This window comes from Bacillus rossius, chromosome 7, assembly GCF_032445375.1.
Source record: "Bacillus rossius redtenbacheri isolate Brsri chromosome 7, Brsri_v3, whole genome shotgun sequence".
NCBI classification, from domain to species: domain Eukaryota; kingdom Metazoa; phylum Arthropoda; class Insecta; order Phasmatodea; family Bacillidae; genus Bacillus; species Bacillus rossius.
Window position 1 is genome coordinate 11,094,838 of NC_086335.1, and position 24,043 is coordinate 11,118,880.

General features: G+C 39.8%; 1 protein-coding gene across 1 annotated transcript; it reads right to left on the reverse strand.

Moving 5' to 3' along the window:
• Positions 1 to 18,302: 18,302 nt before the first annotated feature.
• Positions 18,303 to 23,771, reverse strand: LOC134534405 (proline-rich protein 36-like). Its single transcript, XM_063372869.1, has 2 exons — positions 23,726 to 23,771; positions 18,303 to 19,519 (listed from the first exon to the last, which is right to left on the reverse strand). Exons 1-2 carry the CDS (start codon positions 23,769 to 23,771, stop codon positions 18,303 to 18,305), a joined length of 1,263 nt encoding a protein of 420 aa, XP_063228939.1.
• Positions 23,772 to 24,043: the final 272 nt, after the last annotated feature.

The window sequence follows — 24,043 nt, forward strand, 5'->3', positions numbered from 1 at the left end:
ACTACACCCCTCGTTAACCTTTAAGGCTATTAATAACCACCCGATGTACCGGGAGACATCAGTTTACAGCAGTTCATCGCCCACACCAGTCGTCCACCGAGGAGTCAAAGTTAGTTTGTTGTGCGAGAGGGGCGAATATCATATCGGCGATCGTGGCGTACGGTAGCGCTGGACATGGAGAAGGAGTTAACATACCTGTCTAAATGGTTTCTGCTTGTTTACGCACCGCACGAAGTAAGATACGTCTACAAATCCCTGCCAGCGTACCTACATCAGGATGAGGACATTCAAGACTGCCTGCCAAGTACCGAGTGTGACAGTGCCCCACACACCGCACATGAGGTCGTGGTGCAGGAAGCGACGAGAAGCTTTCAGCTCCTGAGCGCCGTGCCAACTCCGTACCGAGCGTCTAGGCGCCCAACCTCGTATAGGCCAGCCTCGCAGCCTTGCCAATTCGGCACTCCAGCCTCGTAGAGCCAGCCTCGTACAGCCAGCCTTGCAGAGCCAGCACCCCGACCGCGTATAGGCCAGCCTTGCAGCCTTGCCGAGTCAGCACTCCAGCCTCGTAGTGCCAGCCTTGCAGAGCCAGCACCTAGACCTCGTATTGGCCAGCCTCGCATCCTTGCAGAGACAGCACTCCAGCCTCGTAGTGCCAGCCTTGCAGAGCCAGCAACCCAACCTTGTATAGGCCAGCCTCGTAGACTTGCAGATTCAGCACTCCAGCCTCGTAGAGCCAGCCTTGCAGAGCCAGCACCCCGACCTCGTATAGGCCAGACTCGCAGACTAGCACTCCAACCTCGTAGAGCCAGCCTTGCAGAGCCAGCACCCCAACCTCGTATAGGCCAGACTCGCAGACTAGCACTCCAACCTCGTAGAGCCAGCCTTGCAGAGCCAGCATCCCGACCTCGTATAGGCCAGCCTCGTAGACTTGCAGATTCAGCACTCCAGCCTCGTAGAGCCAGCCTTGCAGAGCCAGCACCTGGACCTCGTATAGGCCAGTCTCGCAGACTTTCCGAGTCAGCACTCCAGCCTCGTAGTGCCAGCCTCGTACAGCCAGCCTTGCAGAGCCAGCACCCCGACCGCGTATAGGCCAGACTCGCAGACTAGCACTCCAACCTCGTAGAGCCAGCCTTGCAGAGCCAGCACCCCGACCTCGTATAGGCCAGACTCGCAGACTAGCACTCCAACCTCGTAGAGCCAGCCTTGCAGAGCCAGCACCCCAACCTCGTATAGGCCAGACTCGCAGACTAGCACTCCAACCTCGTAGAGCCAGCCTTGCAGAGCCAGCACCCCGACCTCGTATAGGCCAGCCTCACAGCCTTGCCGATTCGGCACTCCAGCCTCGTAGAGCCAGCCTCGTAGAGCCAGCCTCGTAGAGCCAGCCTTGCAGAGCCAGCCCCCCGACCGCGTATAGGCCAGCCTTGCAGCCTTGCCGAGTCAGCACTCCAGCCTCGTAGAGCCAGCCTTGCAGAGCCAGCAACCCAACCTTGTATAGGCCAGCCTCGTAGACTTGCAGATTTAGCACTCCAGCCTCGTAGAGCAAGCCTTGCAGAGCCAGCACCTGGACCTCGTATAGGCCAGACTCGCAGACTAGCACTCCAACCTCGTAGAGCCAGCCTTGCAGAGCCAGCACCCCGACCTCGTATAGGCCAGCCTCGCAGCCTTGCCGATTAAGCACTCCAACCTCGTAGAGCCAGCCTTGCAGAGCCAGCACCCCTACCTCGTATAGAACAGCCTTGCAACCTTGCAGAGTCAGTACTCCAGCCTCGTAGTGCCAGCCTTGCAGAGCCAGCACCCCTACCTCGTATAGGCCAGCCTTGCAGCCTTGCCGAGTCAGCACTCCAGCTTCGTAGTGCCAGTCTTGGAGAGCCAGCACCCCGACCTCGTATAGAACAGCCTCGCAACCTTGCAGAGTCAGTACTCCAGCCTCGTAGTGCCAGCCTTGCAGAGCCAGCACCCCGACCTCGTATAGGCCAGCCTCGCAGACTTGCTGAGTCAGCACTCCAGCCTCGTAGAGCCAGCCTTGCAGAGCTAGCACCCCGACCTCGTATAGGCCAGCCTCGCAGACTTGCAGAGCCAGCACCCCGACCTCGTATAGGCGAGACTAACTCACGGCAATTATTTTTATATGTAGTGCGAAAGTTCATAACACGACTGGTAGAGGATAGAAACTTGACCTTACATGCATTAGCGTACTTTACAAACTGACACTCGATAACGACAAGCATCAAATGAAATAAAGATGGCTGTCTCCACTAAACAAGAGGGCTGCCTCCAGGATACGGCATCTGTATAATTTTATTTATTATTTATTTAATATTACTTTGTAATAAATATATTTTTAAGCTGATGAACATAACGAAAAGTGTAACGCATATGAGTGGGGTGTGCCATGATGTCGTAACGAAACGTGCAACGCAGAGGAGTGGGGCATTCGATTGAAAAGGCGGGAAGTTCTAGAAAACAAAATAGCGGACGTTAAGTCATGATTCAAAAAGGGGAATTTTTTGGCATAATGAGGGCTATTGAGGGTGTTTTGCTGCTGCAAGTGAGGTAATCTACAATGGCTGCCGAAATTTACTTAATCCAAGATGGCCATCGTGACTCCCTAAATCCGACCCTGAATACATTTTGAAATGACAGGTATATGTATTTACAGGTTAAACTAGCACTAAACGAAATAGGAAAAAGTCCTTCTGTCAGGAGCTTGCTAATCTCCCCCCCCCCCCCCCCCCAACCAATGAGGAGCTCGTGAACCCCTCCCAACCGAGGTGCTTGCATCTACGTATATTTTTCAGGGCAAAAAAGTAAATTTTCTCTCGAAAAAGGGAAATTTTTGTGCATACTGAGGTGCTTTGGAGTATTTTTGCCTCCGAAAGTGAAGTAATCCACGATTGACGCCGGAAATGACGTAACAACCGGACCACCGTGACCACCGGTGTCTTCATACGAATTATAATCCACCTACTGAAGCTGGCTACATACAATAGTCACTTGCTTTACTTGTATGTGTATTATATTAAAAAATAAATCAATAATTGTTTTTAAATATTTTTTTTCCTTGTGATCTGATTTCTAACTAAGACTTAGTTTTCGTAAACAGCTTCCTCTCTTTATTGTACTTCCAAATGGGCTTCATTTTCTTTGACAGTGCTTCCGATTGTGCTTCATTTCTGTTGTTTGTACTTCCTTTTGTGCTTCCTTTGTGTTGATTGTGATTCCTCTTAGTCGAATGTGCTTCCGATTGTTCTTCCTTTTCGTTTATTGGGCTTCAAACTGTGCTTCGTGAGTGAGCATCATGCAACCTGAGAGAAACAGCGATTGCCTGTACAACCCAGCATGTGGCGTAAACTGATACAAAAATCGGGACTGCTTGCTACAATTTATTTGCATGAACTAAATTAACTCTCGCTGCTGAATTGAGCAATTGTAGCCAGTTACAACCTTATATACTCATGTCCTCGTATACTGGGATTTTTGTAGCCCGGTAGTCATGTAGCCACTTAGTTACATAGCCTTGGAACCATGTAGCACCATACACTTGTAACTTGGTAGTCTTTTAGTCTTGTAGTACCGTAGTTTTTTAGTCATGTACTGTTGTAGCCTCGTAGCTTTGTAGTCTCATAGACTTGTAGCTTCGTAGCCAAGTCACTTTGTAGCCAAATGTTGTTGGTGCAGTAAGGCCTAAGACACCTGGAGCCAAATACATTTTAAGTCGAAGACTGTTGGAGCCAAAGACAGTTGAAGTTCAAGACAGTTGGAGGCATAGTTTCCTACCGTGCTTTGGCAATCGTACCATACTGGGTAAAATGTTTGTGAGTTTGTTTATTATTTTAGTTAAATTTACGTATTCAAGTTTGTATTATCGTATACTAAAGATTAGCTTGTATCCGTGTGGTAATATCATATCTCTGTGATTATATCGTGTCCCTGTAGCGAGATAGTATACTTACGATGGGATCGTATCCCTGTGACAAGATCATGTGCCATATCTCTCCGGTGAGATCGTTTCCTACTAAGTTTAATTTACTTACACTTGTATGAACTTGTCGTTAAAGGTTCTTCATTTTTGTCAAATGAGTGTTTAAATGTGGTTCCTTTCCTTGAATTTGCTTCCAATGTGCTGCCATTTGGACTTATGGGCCTCCAAACGTGCTTCCTTTTCGTTGATGGTGTTTCCTTTTATGATTATGTTTCCAATTGTCCTTTTTTTATTGTGCTCCAAATCTGCTTTATTTCCATTGATTTTGCTTCCCATTGTGCTTCCTTTTCAGTCATTGTGATTTCTATTGTGCTTCCGAATGTGTTATCTATGTTATTGTGCTTCCAAATGTGATTCCTTATCGTTTGTTGTTCTTTATTTTCTTGATTGTCATTCCAAATGTGCTTTTTTATTGATTGTGCTTCCTTTTCTTGAATGTTTTACCGTTTGTGGTTATTTTCCTTGAATATGCTTCCGCTTGTGCTTCCTTTTTTAAAATTGTTTCTGATTATGCTTCCTTTTCGTTCTTTGTGCTTCCAAATGTGCTTTCTTTTCATTATTGTGCTTCCGATTGTGCTTCCATTTGTGCGTTCTGACGAATGTGCGTTTTGACGAACGTGCATCAACAAGTCTGTACTTAGGACATGATTCGCCTCGTTGTTCGGAGACGATTGTTTTATACATCTAAATTTGAACATCACCTGTTTAAAATGTTGGTCGTGTATCAGCGAATAGCTCTTCCTGGTTCGGAGACGCTTGGCCTGTACGCCTAACATTGTACATGAACTGTTTAAGTTGTTCACAGAGTATCGTCAAAAAATACCTCTGGGCTATTGCCTGAATGTTTTTGATCACCCACTGGGCTCCTGGCTACCAAATGGATGTGACTGGCCACCTACTGAACAAGCGTTACTGGTCACTGAATAGAAGTGTCTGGCCACCCACTGGACGTAATAGACTTTCCAATCGACTGGTCGTGCGTGGCTGTCCCAACCGAATGATTTACATGTTCACCGACTAGAAGTAGCTCTTTAATCGACTTACATGTGGAAATGCGCTGAAAACCCCTGTTGAGGTATGCAATACACTCGCTTGGCCTTCTATGATGATTTTAAACATCGAGAAAATGAGAACTTTTTTGATTTTTGTATTTGTAGAATTTCCGCAATATTTTTTTATTTTGTTGTTTTTTCTCTAAACTGATATATTTTGGTAATTTTAGTTAAATTATCTGTTGTTGCACTAATAAAGATAGAACCGAGAACAGAAATCAATCATTTAATCATTATCTAAACCAGTGATTTTTAAAATTTATTTTGGAATTTATTTTCGAAATTTTAGTTTAATTATTGGAGAATTTCAAGATGGCGTGCAATATAGCGGACAATCTGGCAATACATAATTACTGTACTCTAACTAATGAAAATTTAACTAACATGGCGGTAGCGCCCTCTGGTAGACAACAATTAGATGGTGGCCTCCAGTAGACGAAAACAAGATGGCGAACGTGACATCCTACTAGCTATCAATATATCTACTTTGGAATTGGTGGTGGGAGGTCAGTCTGCCGGTTGCTTCCATGGAGTAATGATGTCACAATTTTTATTGTGTCATCATCATATCTGAATACACCTTAATGTAAGTGCGTTTTTAATTTAAATTTTATGAAATTTAATTTTTTTTAAAAGAGGTAATATTTATTCCGAATTTTTTAGATAAATAATTACGGATTTTCAAAATTGTAACCATGATAATTTTTCCGAATTTCTATCTTAGTATTTGAATATTTTAAGGATGGTAGGCGTAACGAAAAAGGCAAAGTTTCTAGAAACTAAAATGGCGGTTGTGATTTAAACAAGGAATTTTGTAATTTGAATTTAATAGTAATTAAGAACTTTTTATGAATAAATTAGGTGTTTTTTTTTACGCATGCGTGGCATCTCTCTGGTATGTTGCGGACGGTACAGAGAACTCGGCAGGCACGTGGCGGCAAACCGAGGTTATTGTTGTGCACCGCGCCACGGGAGTATATTCGCAAGGAAATGGCGTTCTAACAAGTAGGCCTACGTATTATTTTAATTACTAGTGTAAATCAGTATATTTAAACAGTGTTGTATGAGTATTGTTTTAGCTGTGTAACTAAATATTTATTGGTGGTATGAAACTTTTCACGCTTTAGTTTGACAATGGTAATTATTTATCATAAGTTATTATTTGATCAACTAAATCACACACCGTATTATAGTTATGAGCCCACGAGCGTGTAAATATTTCGAGTCCAACAGAGAATATGCTAGTTAAAAGAAATTAAAACAAATATCGTGCGTGAAATATTATTAATTTATAACATCTGAAACAATTGTTTCCAATATGGCATCGTGGCTGTGCGGTTAGCAACGCTAACTACCAATCGATAGGTTGACGTATCATATCCCAGCGACTGAATTTTTTTTGTACTTGTAAAAATATATACGGCGCGCACTACACTTCAAAAGTATTAAATATATTTCAATTAATGAATGCAAATAAAAGTAAATTTATTAATTAAATTGTAGATTTCATTTCACTCCTTCTTTGTATCCATACAAAATAGTGATAATTCAATAAAAATGATTCAATTTTATTCATAAAAGTATGCAGAGGTAGATTTTATCATACAAAAGATAGAAAACTAAAAAAAAATTCTTTTTCATAGAATATAATATTTTTAATGCCTAAATGGTTTGGTTGCAAAAACCTATCACGGCTCAGTCTCAGGCCGAATATGATATTTCCTTTTCTTCTGGATCAATAATTTCATCAATGTTTTGTTAATACGTTGTCACGTTAAACTATCGTCCCTAAACCGACTTTACAGACAACCAATTTTTTTTCTCGGAATGTTTTGGTCAAAAATTTAATAATTTAAAGTTTATGGTCAAAGTCAAGGTCACGACCTCGGTGATGTATGGTGGATCGTAGATGCTGACTTAGATTGGCTTTGTGGACTTTTAGTTCTTTCTTAGGCATAAGTCTATTGGTATTTTTTGAATTTGGAAATTTTGAATTTTTAAGTAATAAAACAGGAAATTTTCCCTAAAAGCGGGAATTTTCCCTCGAAAGAAGATTTTTTTTTCGGCGGAATACTTTTCCAAATAACTAGAAATTTTTGGGCATTTGGCGAATTCTGGCCAAATGTTTGGCAAATATTGAAGTTCGAGGTCAAGGTTAAGATCAAAGGTCAGGGTCATTAAGATGGCCACCGTGTGGTCAGAATCCACAATGGCTGACCCCATCCTCGATCCTCAGCCTGAAGCCTGGAGCAGGACTGGCCAATACATTTTTCTAAAAAAATTTGGCCAATTGCGAGTCTGACTCGAGCTAAGCGTTACATAGTGTGGAGGTACGAACCCTTGATTCGCGAGTACAACTTAAACTCAACTAGGTTTTTTTTTTAAATAAATTTTATCGATACCGCGGGTCAGCTAGTACATCAAAATATGCATTTATTTTTCTACTGTTAGGATCTTCCTGTTTAAACATTCCTAACATGTTAAAAAATAATCTCATTCACTTCTCTGACGTGGCCTACTTTCTGGTCCAATTTTTCTCGCTGTGGTCACAACGCTTCCCTTGATAACGCATCGTGTCCTCAATGTTAATATTAAGCTCCTGAAAAAAAGGAATTTTTTTAGGGCTGTTTCCAAGCCGGGGATGGAGCGCTCCTAGTTGGTCCTTGCTCGCTGCTCGTAATACCCGCTTCTCAGATTCTCACTTTGCCTTTCCGCGCCAACTTTCCCCTCCCCAAGGCATAATGTTCTCGGCTCGCCCGTTCCCGTTTTCGTGTTCTCTTCTCGCCGCGTGGCGTCGGGTGCAAGGCATACGCTCCTGGCAAGCGTCTGACCCACAAGGGCAGAAATGCATTTGGAAATCATGAAAAAAATATTTCTTATGTCATCTCCATAAAACAGAATCAATTCTATGAGAGTTTACTAATGCAAAGTATACCTGATAGCAATGAGTGTAGTATATAAACATTTTTGGAGGTAGAAAAATAAAAACTACAAGTAATGAAAATTATTTCTTGATATGATAATTTTGACAGTGTATGAAGTTGAAAAAATTATTGAAATCTGAATACTCTTATAAGAACTTCTGCACATATAACTTACGTATCCTTGAATTAGTCATTTTTTATTTCAATTTATTTAATAACACCATGTAAGATTAAGGTACTCGAATTCGGATTATTTGTTTTAAGCTTGGTTATTGAAAAACGCTTGAAAGTTTTATTTAATCTTATGTTGTATGTACATTAATTTTTTAATATTGAAGTTTAGCATTACTCCGTAAGGTTCGGATCGTTTTATTTACTATCAATAACCCAATTTAAACCATTCATTAACAAGGTTTACTTAATGAAATTTGGTTTCAATAAAACCACTTATATTGTTTTAGATGGGTTTTTTGAATAATAATTATTTATTGAAACAAATATTTATATTTTTCGTTTCAATTTTAATTTACTATAATAACTCAGAAGTTTAGTTTGTATTTAAAAATATGATAGCTTTAATGCATGATTTCATTCGGTTACTTGCAAGGCAATGCAATGATGAAACAGAAAACCGTCTATGGTGATTTTTTGGAAATGAAAGGCACTTTTTTACTGTTCAACTAGGTAAATTTTACGTGCATGTATAATGTGTAAGTGAACTATGGGACACAAAGAAAACAAATGTGCGATTGGAACCTAATATTCCAATCTGCATTATCATGGTAGTATATAGTGAAATTAATTTAAATTTGGTTTATGTGAACTATAAACTTAAGTTTCTAATTTTTTCCACATAATAAGCGGGAAAGTTTTTTATAATTTTTATTTTAATCCAAAATGCATTGTAACTGCAATGAAAGCTCCTTGTAGGAACTTCATTAACGTTTATATAAATTCTGTTATATCTTCTTCAGTTGACTAATATAATTAATAGCGTTTACTGGCCTTGGGTTATATGTGTGGATTGGGGTGTTCCGCATTATTTTATTTTGACGTAATGGTGGCAATCTGGAATTTCCTTGACCTTATATCTTACAACTTTACCTTGAACCCAGCCACTATTTTCAATTAACTTGTTCCAGGATGCCATTTTAGATTCCGCCATTTTTATTATTAATTCACAGGCGCTCTTTTGTTTTTTAACTTTCCAGCAATTTGGAGTACACCATTTGGGATAATAGAATTTTTACCATTTTTCATTAGAGGTCACATCTACCATATTAAAAATCCTTAAATATCATCCGGGAAATTCGTAAAAAAAATATTTTATAAAAATTTATTGATAATTGTGTTAAAAATATTAGATTTCTTCATAAATATTAGAGTCCTCTGTTGAAATATTGTAAGATCATCTCATTGAAAATGGCGATAGTTTCTTCCCTCATTGAAGCTGCCAGGAGACTGACCCCTGACTACCAATGCAAAAAAATTATAATGTTAACCGATAAGACATTATGACGGCCATTTTGTATCAGTTATTTTGATTCATCTACTAGTGTTCTTTGCCACCATATCAATAAAAATATTGGAGGAATGAAACGGGAAATTTTCTCTCAAAACGGGATTTTTTCCCTCAAAAGGGAATTTTAACAATATTTTTTTCCCTTTAAATCTAAAAATTATGAGTTATTTTGGCGAAATTGGACAACTTTTTAATGTTATTTTGAAGGTAAGAGTCATGCAATATGACTTTCATGACGTCACAATTCAATTTAGTTTTCGACATCGGCACCACTCTCCTGCTCCTACCGCAGGACATACATTTGTATACTACTATTAATAATACAAATATATTCATTTGAGTCTCGAGAAATGGCAGGATTGTTTTGAAACGTATTGTTTTTTAATCTTTTTCTATCTAGACATAAAGCTATCGATAATCGAAAACTATGTTATTATCAACTCAATTTTTCATTATTTCTGAGTTAGTATTTGGGACTTCGTTTGTAATAACTCTTTACTAGTTTGTTTGGTTCCAAGCTTACTTGATATCAAATAACATTTATGATTCTAACAATATAAACAGTTGAATAGTTATGTGCAATTATCGTAAGAATGTCAGTGTTGAAAATATTATAATAAATCAAATTTATCATAATTTAAAAATTAAAGTACTAAAATAATACAATTCCCAGTTTTTTTCCTGGGAACGATACCTTTATATTAACTTAAAATTTAAATAAATTGACGCTGATTTGATATCAGACTAGTGTACCACCCTTGGTTTCGTGCGCACATGTTTTAGGATGGTGCTAGTATTTCACCAGTAGGTAAAGAATGTTATTAATTTGTAAAATTTGTAGTATAATCAAAACCTATAATAAAATGTTCGGTCGTTACTAGACATCATTCGCAAAAGTTTAGGAATGGAATTAAGAGGGTAGCAATAAAAACCCTCTTAATTTTTCAATGAAAATTACGTGTGGCAGATAGATTCTCTTTTAATTATCATATCACTTCATTTGGAAGAAAATTTTTGATTAAAAACAATTTTTCTATTTAATAATCACACACATCTTTAATTTTGAAAGTTATTTGATTTCATGGACCGCGTTATTAAAATCAACGTTTCCTTCTTATAAAATCATAAAGAATACATATTTAAGCAAACCATGTTAAATGTTTCCTAATTTAATTCAATATTTATTTCCCACGATAAAATTTCTCCACTTATTTATTTCAATATACATATTATTATAAGTTCTTAATGATCTAAATTAAAAAAATAATTCATGGTTATAATTTTTTTCCAAGCAGGTGTCTAAAATGTAACATGTTTGTTTTCATTATAAATTGAAGACAAACGTATATTAAAATTTACATATTTCACTGTAGTATGTTCGGTGACACGTGTTTAGTGTATAAGATCAAGCCTATCGTATTTGTGTAAATATTGTGATTTAAATGGCAATTTTCCTTTTTAAGTGGCTTACAATTAATGCTATGGTATCAAGCCAACACTCATTTCTAATTATTATGATATTTAAATTATGTAATGGTAATTTATGTAATTACTAGGCATTCATTTAATATTTGTCAATAGTGACACTTACTTTCACATATAAAAAATTGAAAATCCCATATATTGCATATTTCAAATAATGATTTTTAACCGAACGCATTTGAAGTCCTAAAAAGAAAGTATATACTAGATACGAAGAAGTAAGACGGCGAAGCAAGTAAATTAAATTCCTCGACCTTCCTTCTGCGCTCCATTTAAAAATCTCATCTAAGAGGGTTGAACGAATCCTCCCAATACGATGCGATAACCTCAATGAGCTGCGAGTTTCTGTTGGTTCTTGCACTCCACTCCCCGGACGCTCCTCTAGGGCCGCCTAACTTAGTTCCAGGGAAACTGAATCTCCAGGAAGGTCCATCTTCTGCAGTATCGATTGTTGAGGCATTTGGCAAAGTTCCTCCGCGGCGCACGCAAATGGAAACTGTGAATTCTCTGCCCGGATCCTCGCTCCACTCCTTTGCACCGCCTTTTTTTCTTCATCCTCGCCATTCCTTCAGTTCCCGGCGCAACCCCCGTCAGCCCCTCCCCGAACACCCCACCGCGTATCTGCTCAAGGAGAGATATCCCAGCCCGCAGTAACAGCGCAGTAAAAATAAATCTGCCACACTCCTCGCGCCCTTTTTTCCGCATACTCTCTCCCTACCACAACCCCTTCTTTCCCCCTTGCAAACAGCGCTCTGACCCCCTCCCCCGCTATTCTTCTACAGGAGCGAGTTTACACAAAGCTCCTGTGGTTACAACCCTATGCTTGTGTTCCGCCAACAATAGTCGGGCCTTTACCCGCCCGCCCTCCGGCCAGTTCCCAAACTTCCCGCCAGGGGCGCGCCGTCTTCTGTCAGATCTCCAGCGGGGGTAGAGCGAGTTGCAGATGCCTCGGGCCACGCCGCGTTGTCACGTGATCCGCTGATATCGGCGCGCTGTGGCAGCGGCGCAGAAGCGATCAAATCACGTACAACCTCCATCGCGCAGCGAAATTCTTGTGCGCTTGTGTAGGGATTGATGTTTGTTAAAAAATAAACACATGGCATTCTAATAACACATTATTTTCTAAGTTGTGATATTTGAAAGTTTGTTTTCAATCACATTTTTAATACTGAATAGATATGCATAAAACTTTAAACATATCGAGGTTATATAAATTTAAGAAGTTCCATCCCAAACTCAATATAATGCGTTAACACGTAAGTATTAAAATAAATCAAAATATGTAAGGCACTTAATATGAAACATATATATATATACATATATAAATACATATATATATATATATGTGTATATATATATATATATAGCCCGATGTGTGACTAAATAGCTCACTATCTGACTGAATTACTGACTCACTTATCTAAACAATTTTTAACCCACTTCCAGATGAACTAGAAATTTAAATTTTTGACTGTGGGTAGTTCTTGTCCCACAAACCCATTCAATTTTCAAATCTATCAACAATTTAAAGAGCCGAGCATCTTGCTATTGTTCCAGAATAATCATCATGGCAACATGATCGGACTTTTGTTTGTTTGTAAGCCATGGCCATAGAATAAACATGTTAAGAGAAAAACTTTGCTCTATTATGTTGGCTATGTATTGTTTGCAGCAGAGAGGTATTTGAAAATCATTGCGTCCTCATCGATTGAAGTTTTATATTGCGTGTGCTATTTCTTACTGAAATGAATTATTCTATGACATAAACGTTGTTTATGAGAGCGTTCCGGTTAAAATTTATTTTTCAATTAAGGAATGTTAATGTTAGATGTAAAGCACAATAAATTTTTTTCAACTATTTGCATCCCGCTGCACGTTTTACATAAATGTGAAAACGTACGAGACATTTAAAACCTTTATCGAAGAAATAACACCATAATTATCTAGGTTTTATACTCTTACAAATAAGATTAAATAGTGCTCACATATCAAAGCTGAAAGCAAACTTCGTAAATTCACACCTTTAGTAGTAACAGTCGCCTTAAATTCCAGCATACTGAAATAATCTTTATCTACCAACCAGAGAACAAACAGTAATGAGTGCGCCGGAAAGCCATGCTAGTATCGACCAGGCAATCCTTCTACACCAATCAGCAAGGAATTGGAGTGTTTGAATGCCAACCTTCTCAGGAAAAGGCACAGATATTCCCATCCATTTCTTGAAGCAATTTGAGGATTACTCCAAGCTATTTGATCTGAGCAAAGTGGAAAAACAAAAAAGCTTGAGCATGCGCTAAAAAGTCATGCATTTTATTGGTATGAGATGTTGCAGACGACCATAAACTCGTACCAACAGTTTAAAGAAACATCCTGACAGCATTTCTTACTTGAGTCTGGGAGCTCAAGGCAACCTGAGCGAACAGCTAGAAATAGAGCGATATGACACGAAACAGTGAATGTGATTGCAGGCAAATTTGTACAGCATGTACTAGATAATCCTTTATTTAAATCTCATCAAATCAGATGACAAGTTCAATGCTAATGTGCTTACTCAACTGCCACTAAAATACCAAATTCAGTTAGCCGGCAGAACCTAAAATTATGTAGACTAGTTAAGAGAGCAGTTGTTGACATTAGACGAAATATAAATAGAAAATCTCAGCGGAAACCAGACACCACGAGAGAAGCCAAAAATCAAATCTTCATATCAAAAGCTGTTGCCTGTCCATAACGCATGGCGTAACTAGGACATCCGGCCTAATGATGACCGGCAGGCAGCCATGCACTACTTAAACTGCAGAACCGTGATGAGACTCCAACTTACAAATGTCCATTCAAGAGGTAGTTCCAAAGACAGAACTGATGAAATGCCCAGGTACAAACTTTCATTGAAGAGGTAGCCCCAAAGACAGAACTGATGAGACTACAAGGTACCAATGTTAATTCAAGAGGTAGTCCCATAGACAGAACTGATGAGACTCCAAGGTACCAACGTTCATTTAAGAGGTAGTACCAAAAACTTAACTGATGATACTCCAAGGTACCAAGTTCATTAAGAGATAGTCCCAAAAACATAACTGATGATACTCCAAGGTACCAACATTCATTCAAGAGGTAGTCCCAAAGACATAACTGATGAGACTCCAAGGTACCAATGTTCATTCTAGAGGTAGTCCTAAAGACAGAACTGATGAGACTCCAAGGTACCAACGTTCATTCAAGAGGTAGTCCCAAAGACATAACTGATGAGACTCCAAGGTACCAGCATTCATTCAAGAGGTAGTCCCAAAGACATAACTTATGAGACTCCAAGATACCAATGTTCATTCAAGAGGTAGTCCCAAAGACAGAACTGATGAGACTCCAAGGTACAAACGTTCATTCAAGAGGTAGTCCCAAGGACAGAACCAACAGAGGCGTACTCCTGTGCACAAGAACAAAACATGGAGGTCCAGCAACAAGAAGTACAACAGCGACCATGAAGGAGAGCGAAGGCAGAACAACCACCAGAGGAAGGATGACCGCAGGCGATCCCTATTTCCTGAGTCAAGGACACTCATTAATTCCGTATACCACAGGGTCATGCGTACTCGGAGGACTAGTACATTGATGTATGCAAGCCGCACAAGACTTCCGAGCACCAGCAGTCTATCATTGAGCGGAAGACCGACCACTACAACCAAGTTCCCAGCTGAACAATGGTTATGGTACAGATCGCACGACACAGAAATAACTCTATCAGCAATGAAGTGTCCACATCAGTCCATCCACCCTTCGCATCGCCATCGCAGCTTCGGCTCAGCTAATTCGCACGCAACAGCTCACAAAGCCTGCTGCAGGGACCGAGACCTGTGTCAGTGAGTATCCCAAGGTCTCAGCAGATATAAGGACTGTTTACTTTATATCCACGAAGCACTCCCACCCCATGAATGTGAGCATTTGTTTAGTGGCCAGTATGAATTAGTGCTAATAAACTCATATTATCTACCGAAGAATGCGATAAAGCTAGAACTTGGTTACCTACCTACAAGTATGAAGTACGAGAATTTGTATCCCATAAATTGTGTTCAGGTCGGTTACCTTGTACTACGAAAGACATCGCTGACTTGCAAGAAGTGGGAATTTGCAACCCACAAACTTTTTTATTTTTTGACGTGACGTCTAATAAATCGATGAACGCCGGCTGCACGCACGAAAAAGTGTCCCACTACGGATGTGTCCTATTTGCTCATTGTACGCATGCGTGGCATCTCTCTTCATGCTCATTGTAGGGCCTACACATGCGTGGCATCTCTCTTCCACTCGATTGGAACGACCATCGATTTGACTTTTCAATCATATTTTCGTCGTTTGAATTATTAATATTATGTAATTTAACGATCGTCCACCAATTTTCAGCACAATCGGTACAGTTATTTAAAAGTAATGTTGAATATTGAAATACGTTTTGAACCAACAATGGTGTTTTACTGTTACACATAATAATTCAAATTACAACCGGGATCTTTTGCACAATGTTTTAAAAAATATTGTAACACATTATAAATAAGTTTGTTGTATTTGGGATGCGTATTTGTTATAAAATCGAGTTATAAAAACGAAATAATATTATTCCCCTACCATGAACAAATTTTTTATAAATGTATATATAACATCTGAAACTTTAAAATTTATAATATGGCCTCGTGGCTGAGCGATCAGTGGCGCTATCTTCTTTTTGTAAGGTTATCGGTTCGAATGCCGTCAAATGTGAGTATTTTTTTTGTACTTGTAAAAATAAATACGGCGCACGTAACATTTCAAAAGTAATAAATATATTTGAATATTGAATGCAATTAAATGTAAATTTATTAGTTAAATTGTACATTTCATTTCACTCCTTTGTATCCATACAAAATAGTGATAATTCAATAAAATTATTCAATTTTATTCATAAAAGTGGCAGAGGCAGATTTTATCATACAAATGATAGAAAATTTTTAAAAAAATTCTTCTTCAAAGAATATAATATTTTTAATGCCTAAATTGTTTGGTTTCAAAAACCTATTACGGCTCAGTCTCAGGCCGAATATGATATTTCCTTTTTTTCTGGATCAATCATTTCATCAATGTTTGTTATGACGTTGTCACGTTAAACTATCGTCCGTAAACCGACTTTACAGACAACCTATTTTTTTATTTACTGGACCCTATGAAACTAACGAAGTAATAATTGAAAATTTTTACACGTTAGCTGAAACTGTAACAAAACGTGTGATTGGCGGGTATAACATTACACAGTTGCGTGAGTATAAGGCACTTTTAGTTGTAAACGCCTTAATGTGTCAGATCGTAATATTCCGAGATTTTTTTGTGAAGCTAATTCAGAAGTTAAGTCAGCTAAAATAAATAAAATAATAAGTGTAGTCTCATGTTAACAGACTTTAATAAGCGATATCGTGTAACTCGGTGTTGTCTTAAGGTTTTAACACGCCGAGGAGTCACGTGGAGAAGTGACTATCAGTGTTTTGTTCGACTGAGCTAGTATGTCAGTCGATGTCCGTCGTCAATGCGTGTTGTCACCAACGTCTATATTATTTGTGTCACAATTCGACTAAGGTCAGTGTACCTATATAAATAATGTTATTATTGCGATTTGCGTGTGTACCCGCCGTGTTAAACATGACACTTTAGCATCTGCAATACAAAACTAGTCAGAAACAAAAAATGCAATACCAACGCACGAGAGCTTATGTTTACATTTTGGAAAAACGTATTGTCCAGTATGGGTTTAATTTGTTAGACTGTGTTTTCTGAATAATAATTTGTCTATACCTGAAGAATAAATATGAAGCTATTCTCCAGGAACGCCGGCACGCAGAAGAAGTGTAGATTCTTTGTGTGTTTTTAAGTGTGAACACAAACACGGCTAACAGGGTTAGTAAAAAGCAATTACAAACAACATGCAAAGATTAGTTACACTTTAATTTAACCTGTACATTTAAAAAAAAATTAAAAATTTAGGAAAGCAGCAGTAACACACAATCACACTCTTCTCTGATTTCAGAAGGTTCTGAAACAGTTAGGATGGCAGTCTCACAGGAATGCAAAGAAGTGAAGAAGATATCACTTCATGTGCAAATTTTACACACCCGCTAATTAAATGTAATTTTTAACAGAAGGTAGAAAAACAAAATTTTTATGTGATCCCAAACGAAAGGCTGAAATGTTATCTTAATTTTTTGTTTATATTTCTGACATGTAAAAGGACCCTATAAACTAATATAGAATCACGCGTCTTAAACATACACATTGCACTGATTCTATTGGATATTTCTGTGTATCGTCGAGAGGTAAAGTAGGGTTTCTTGTACTAAAACAACGGGAATAGAGGGGGTTAAACTTGTGCCGCGATTTAAATGCAATGTTAACTTTGAAGAATTCCACATTCTCCCACACACATAACAAGACAACATTGTTTAGTACAGGGGTACTACAGTAGTATATATTGAAAAATCAAAGGTGCGTAAGTGAATTGACATGCCTACAAGAGACGTAAGACCACATGCCACCTAAAACAACAAGCAAGTCTGGTTTCTTTACATTATTTTTTTCGCCTTTAGCTGTATGAAAGAAGCGACAGTGAGTCCTCAAAAAATCTGAGTTGACCCTGAAAAGAAAGAAAAAGGTTAGGTGAGGAGCCATATGACACCCTCCTTTATGAAGATGAAACCGCGCCAACGGAAAGTGGAAGAAAAAAGAGAAAAAAATGATAGCTCGCAGAAAAGGGCTTCTTGAATAACAAAGAGAAAGCGAAAGATTATTGCAAAAAGGTGCACTGAAAACAATGTAACAATTGCAGGAATCAAACTGTACATATTAGATTTAATATGTTAGTGAAGTTAAGTTTTATTGATTTGAATTATAACTTTTAATTGCAAAAGATAGCCACGGCAAAGAGCCATGACTTTGCACTGAAAAGAAAAACTTCGTTGAGGTAAAAAAAAAATAATTACGGTGCAGCAAAGAAACACAAGTGTAAAATTGTAATGTTAAAACATTTTAGTAACTTATTAATATTATATGTATAGTCAACAGGTATAATTGCATCATTTTGAAATTAAAAATATTGCTGAAAAATCGTACCCATATATTTATCACTGAAATAAGCGCAGGTAGAGATCTTGCGTGTACAACAGTGTGAGTTTTTACATAATAAAGTACGTAACAGCATGTCAGTTAACGTGTGCGATAAATGTAAAATAAACTTAAACAACGTAAATAGTAAAACATAGAAATTGCAGTGCTGTGTAAAATAGGAGGGGAATAGCCGAAGTAATAAAGATTAGGCAAGACTATGCCTACAGAGCAGCCATAGGTGAGCCGCTGCTATGGTCCATGTCTGGCAATGCAAAGAACCGCCCAGGTCCGTCTATTGGGCGGAATGGCGCACACAGCAGCGAGTCTGGTGGGTCGCTGATATGAAACCTGTTCGTCACTGCAAGGGACCGCCCAGATCCGTCTTTTGGGCGGAATGGCGCACTCAGCAGCGAGTCTGGTGGGTCGCTGATATGAACCCTGTTCGGCACTGCAAGGGACCGCCCAGGTCCGTCTAGTGGTTGGAATGGCGCACTCAGCAGCGAGTCTGGTGGGTCGCTGATATGAATCGAGTCTGGCACTGCAAGGGACCTCCCAGGTCCATCTGGTGGTTGGAATGGCGCACTCAACAGCGAGTCTGGTGGGTCGCTGATATGTACCCTGTCTGGCACTGCAAGGGACCACCCAGGTCCGTCTAGTGGTTGGAATGGCGCACTCAACAGCGAGTCTGGTGGGTCGCTGATATGAACCCTGTTCGGCACTGCAAGGGACCGCCCAGGTCCGTCTAGTGGGTGGAATTGCGCACTCAGCAGCGAGTCTGGTGGGTCGCTGATATGTACCCTGTCTGGCACTGCAAGGGACCGCCCAGGTTCGTCTAGTGGGTGGAATGGCGCACTCAACAGCGAGTCTGGTGGGTCGCTGATATGTACCCTGTCTGGCACTGCAAGGGACCGCCTAGGTCCGTCTAGTGGGCGGAATGGTGCACTCAGCAGCGAGTCTGGTGGGTCGCTGATATGTACCCTGTCTGGCACTGCAAGGGACCGCCTAGGTCCGTCTAGTGGGCGGAATGGTGCACTCAGCAGCGAGTCTGGTGGGTCGCTGATATGAACCCTGTTCGGCTCTACAAGGGACCGCCCAGGTCCGTCTAGTGGGCGGAATGGCGCACACAGCAGCGAGTCTGGTGGGTAGCTGATATGAAACCTGTTCGGCATTGCAAGGGACCGCCTAGGTCCGTCTAGTGGGCGGAATGGTGCACTCAGCAGCGAGTCTGGTGGGTCGCTGATATGTACCCTGTCTGGCACTGCAAGGGACCGCCTAGGTCCGTCTAGTGGGCGGAATGGTGCACTCAGCAGCGAGTCTGGTGGGTCGCTGATATGAACCCTGTTCGGCTCTACAAGGGACCGCCCAGGTCCGTCTAGTGGGTGGAATGGCGCACTCAGCAGCGAGTCTGGTGGGTCGCTGATATGAACCCTGTTCGGCTCTACAAGGGACCGCCCAGGTCCGTCTAGGGGGCGGAATGGCTCTCACAGCAGCGAGTCTGTTGGGTCGCTGGTATGGATCCTGTCTGGAACTGCAATGGATCGCCCAGGTCCGTCTAAGGGGTGGATGGTGTGCACAGCAGTAAGTTTGGCGGGATGCTGACTTCCCTAGGCGTTGGTCGTGATCCAGGGACGGTGCAGCCACAGGTCATCTCTCTGTAGCTGACTGATCAATACCTCGAGGTGTGGTAAAGGGACAGCTGCTATTGGTACCGTCTGGTGTCCTGGCACTGATACGCTGATCCCTGTACACACCCCGTTATTGTTTCACATCTGCCTCCACTTTGGTGAACTCTCGCCTCTTCCACATTAATGCAACTTACCGTTATGCAGCGTGTTATCCTGCCATATCTTCGAGACCATCGGAGCATCAAAAGCAGAGGGCAAGGTCCCATTTTTGTAACAAGCACGGAAACACGCGAAAACGACGTGCAATATTGCCTAGTCCTATTGTCTCCCTCCAACTGCGTGCGAGAAAAGCATTTGGCGCAAGTCCACGCGAAGTTTATTATCGTTGCCAACATTGTGTCTAAAGTTAATCAGGTTTGACTTTCAACAAGGAGTGTAAGTAATATATATTGGCCAGTGGGAGGGCCGGATTCAGGCTGAAGACGGAGGACGGATAGGTGATGTTGGATTACCTTGACCTTTGACCTTTATATTTATCTTGACCTTTACCTTTAAAATTATAAAAAATATTTCAAAACACCAGCAAAATTTGTAATCATTAAATCAAAATTCCACAAAATTTGTCCATAATTGGCCAAAAAAGCTAAAAATGTCCTGTTTGAAGAAAACAACTACGCCAAAAATCCAAAAAAATTGGGAAAATTATATATTTACCTATTTGGAGGGATAAATTACTGTTTTTGTCCTCAAAAATTCAAAAGACTTGAAAATCCCCCAAAGTGTGGTAAATTCCCCGGGGACAGCCACTCTAAGCCGTTCGAAGCCGCCTAAATCATGACCTCGACCATTAGGGTGTCACGCCTGACATCTTGAATTATGACGTTACTTTTGTAATTATCATTATGCCCGCCAACTTGAAATTTTTCTTTATACTAGAAAATTGGGAAAGATTAAAACATCTTAAAATAATTAAATAACAAAATTAAAATCAAAATCCTTTTGTCATCTTGAAATTTGACGTCACGGCCGACATATTGAAAATCCTTAATTATTATCCAAAAAATCGGAAAAAATGCAAAAAATTATAAAATAAATAATTTATTAAGCCAATTTTTAAAAAAAAAAACGATCATACATCGTGAATCTTGGAGTCCTCGGTTCGAACCTTGTGGGGGAAAAATGGCGACAGATCATTCCTCCACGGAAGCCACCGACAGACTGACCTCCCACCACTTATGCCAAGGTGTATATATATATATATATCGTATGCTAGTATGACGTCACGTCTGCCAGCCTTATTTCGTCTAGTAGAGGCCGCCTTCTTATTTCGTTTTCTAGATTGCACTACTGACATTTGAATTAAATTTTCTATAGTAATTATTTATTACTGTAGCGCCCCACGATCTTGTAGACCATTACGGTCACCATCTTGGATATCTGTAGTTTTCAAGCTAGAAATTCCGGGAAAATTCCAAAATTCATTTTTAAAAATCTGCAAACAATAAACTGAGTAATTCGATCCGTTATTGTCCTTAGTTTGGTACTTGTTTGATGCAAAAAAAATTACCTAAAATGTTTGTGCTCAAAAAAAGCAACTTAGGTTAATAGTCTACATGCCTCCAATAAGACGATGATAACATATTGGCAACAATCTTGGAAATTCGTAATTGTTTAGCTAAAAAATAATTAAAAATCGTTAAAATATTAATGATTAAAATAACGATTTTGTCATTCGTTTCATGTCAGTAATATGAGTATTTATGTACAAAAATAAATTTTAGTTTGTGTTTCGTATAACCTTTAGTTGAATTTATTAATTATTCACTATTCGAAAAATACTTAACACAAGTTACCTGTCTACCAGAAATAAATAAATTGTCACTGAGCCTACCATGGAAGTCAAATTATTCGATACTTAGAATACGTTCGAACCAGGCATAGTTAAATGTTAGGCACATAGACAAAGTGTTTCCGAACCAAAAGGTATTTTTCGATGATATTCGAAAAACAATTAAACAGGTAGGGGAGAGCAGGGTAAAGTGGCCAGGGCGGGCAAAGTGGCCATCGGCTGTTACTCCACTGGTGAGTGCTGAAGTCTGGTGGCGAGGATGTGAAACAATTGTAAGAGACGCCATTAGTGTTCTGAGAGCACCCAGCCTGTTTGCAGTGAAATTTATTTGATTTATTAAGGTTTTCCGGTTTTTATTATTTCTGATGTAAGGTAATTGATAATTACTGTTGATCATATGTAAATGCTTAGTAATGCCATAATTATTTAATATAGCCCAGCGAAAAGAGCTAGTTTTATACTTTAAAACCACATATTAATAACTGCAGAAGATGTCGTAGGTTTTTTCCCCCGCTAGTTGTTGTGTAATGGCGTCTCAGAGGGCAAAGTGGCCAGGTGGCTGGCCACTTTGCCCGACTACATGGCCATTTTACCCGACCGTATGTTAACTTTGCCTGAACTGTATACTTAGCTCTCTTTATGTATTACTAATTGATAAAAGAAACTATTGAACATTTTATTTATTTTAATCTGCACTATAAATGTTTAACGTTTATGGCATGTGTGTGTGTGTTGTTTTCGTGTAGGCTACGAACTTACACCAAACTTTGTCAGCAAGAGAGGCTTGGCAGATAAAATGGCAGTATCTCTAGGACGGCTCACATTTCAGAAACAAGCGCAGGTGGCCGTGAATGTTATCCCGTGATTTAGTTTCTTTAAGATAAAAGAAATTAGCATTACAAATATCGAAGTGTTGCCTACAATGGATAGCATATATAGAAGCCTGATTGACGTTTACGGCCAGGACAGGCGGGCTCGAAAGAGGCGGGAGGCCATGTGACCCCACATGCGCAGAGCTCTTGAGTTCAGCTCATACTGTCGAACCAAAAAATATAAACCTTTTCTTTTCATTTCCGTGCAGGATCCACGTAGGTTTAATTGTCGTATTTTGTATGCGTATACTGTCATCTGAATTCGCTACTTGATGTGCGTTTTTATGTTGTGATTATTTTTATATAAACATGGTTTAACTTTATTTGCCAGATACTAACTTCATCACGCCATGCACACATATAGCCTATACCTACGCATCCACACACTTATGAGAACACACAACTATTCAACGCATCCACTCTCACGCACATGCACATGCATGCACGCAAAATGCCATCAAACTACAAGCGAAAAACTAATCAAAAGGATTGGTATGCTGGTGCTATGCGAGAAGCAATTAGAGCTGTTAGAGACGAAAGCATGGCTTATTATGCAACAGAAGCGAAGAACTTCAATGTTCCCCGCAATACACTGAAGATAAGGGTTCTAAATAAAAACATTGTGGCTGTAGAAGACACAAAAATTCTTGGCAAATGCAGACTTGTCTTCAATGAAGAACAAGAGGATGATCTAGTGCTCCACATCTTAGATTTAGAAAAAGGTTTCTTTGGTGTATCGATTGACGACATACAACGCTTGGAATTTCAGCTTTCTGAGAAGAACAACATACCACACCCTTTCAATGAAGAAAATAAGATGGCCGGTAAGGACTGGGTTGTGTGTTTCAGGAAGCGCCATCCTAATATCTGCCTACGAAAACTAGAGTCGACCTCTGCTGCGAGGGCTCAAGGCTTCAATAGACCAAATGTCGAACTTTTTTCATGTTTTAAGTGAAGTCCAAGAAGAACACTTTTACCCTGCTCATAGAGTTTTCAATGTTGATGAGACAGGACTTAGTACAGTTCAGTCAAAAAATACTAAAGCGTTTTCACTTAGAGGTAAGCACAAAGTTGGTGCAATAACGTCAAGTGAAAAGGGACTCCTCTCAACATGTGCTGTGTGTTTGTCTGCTGGAGGGAATTACATTCCTCCTTTGGTCATATTCCCGAGAAAACGAATGAAACTGGATCTTCAAGATGAAGCCCCCCCCCCCCCGGACTGTTTTTGCCTGCAACCCAAGTGGCTGGATGCAAACAGATATTTTCACCCAGTGGTTTGACCATTTTTTGCACCATACCAAGCCGACTATTGAAGACCCAGTCCTTCTGATCCTTGATGGACATGTGACTACACAAAAAACCTACATTTTATAGAAAAATCCAGAAAAAACCACACAACTGTCGTATGTTTACCGCCACATTGCAGCCATAAACTTCAGCCATTGGACGTCTCGTTTATGGCTCCTTTCAATACTTTTTATGTGCAAGCAATTGAGAAGTTTCTCCGTAACAACCCTGGGAGAGTTGTTACTCAGTTCCAAGTAAGTAAGCTGCTCGGAGAAGCATTTTTACGAGCAGCTTTGCCAGCTACAGCTATTAATGGATTTCGGAAATGT

Excerpts from the sequence above, each read along its gene's own strand:
- LOC134534405 (XM_063372869.1), bottom strand. The coding sequence starts at position 23,771 with ATGTCCATCAAGGATCAGAAGGACTGGGTCTTCAATAGTCGGCTTG. Across the intron at positions 19,520-23,725 it reads GGTCTTCAATAGTCGGCTTG|AGCCGAACAGGGTTCATATC; the intron begins GTATGGTGCAAA and ends GGTCCCTTGTAG.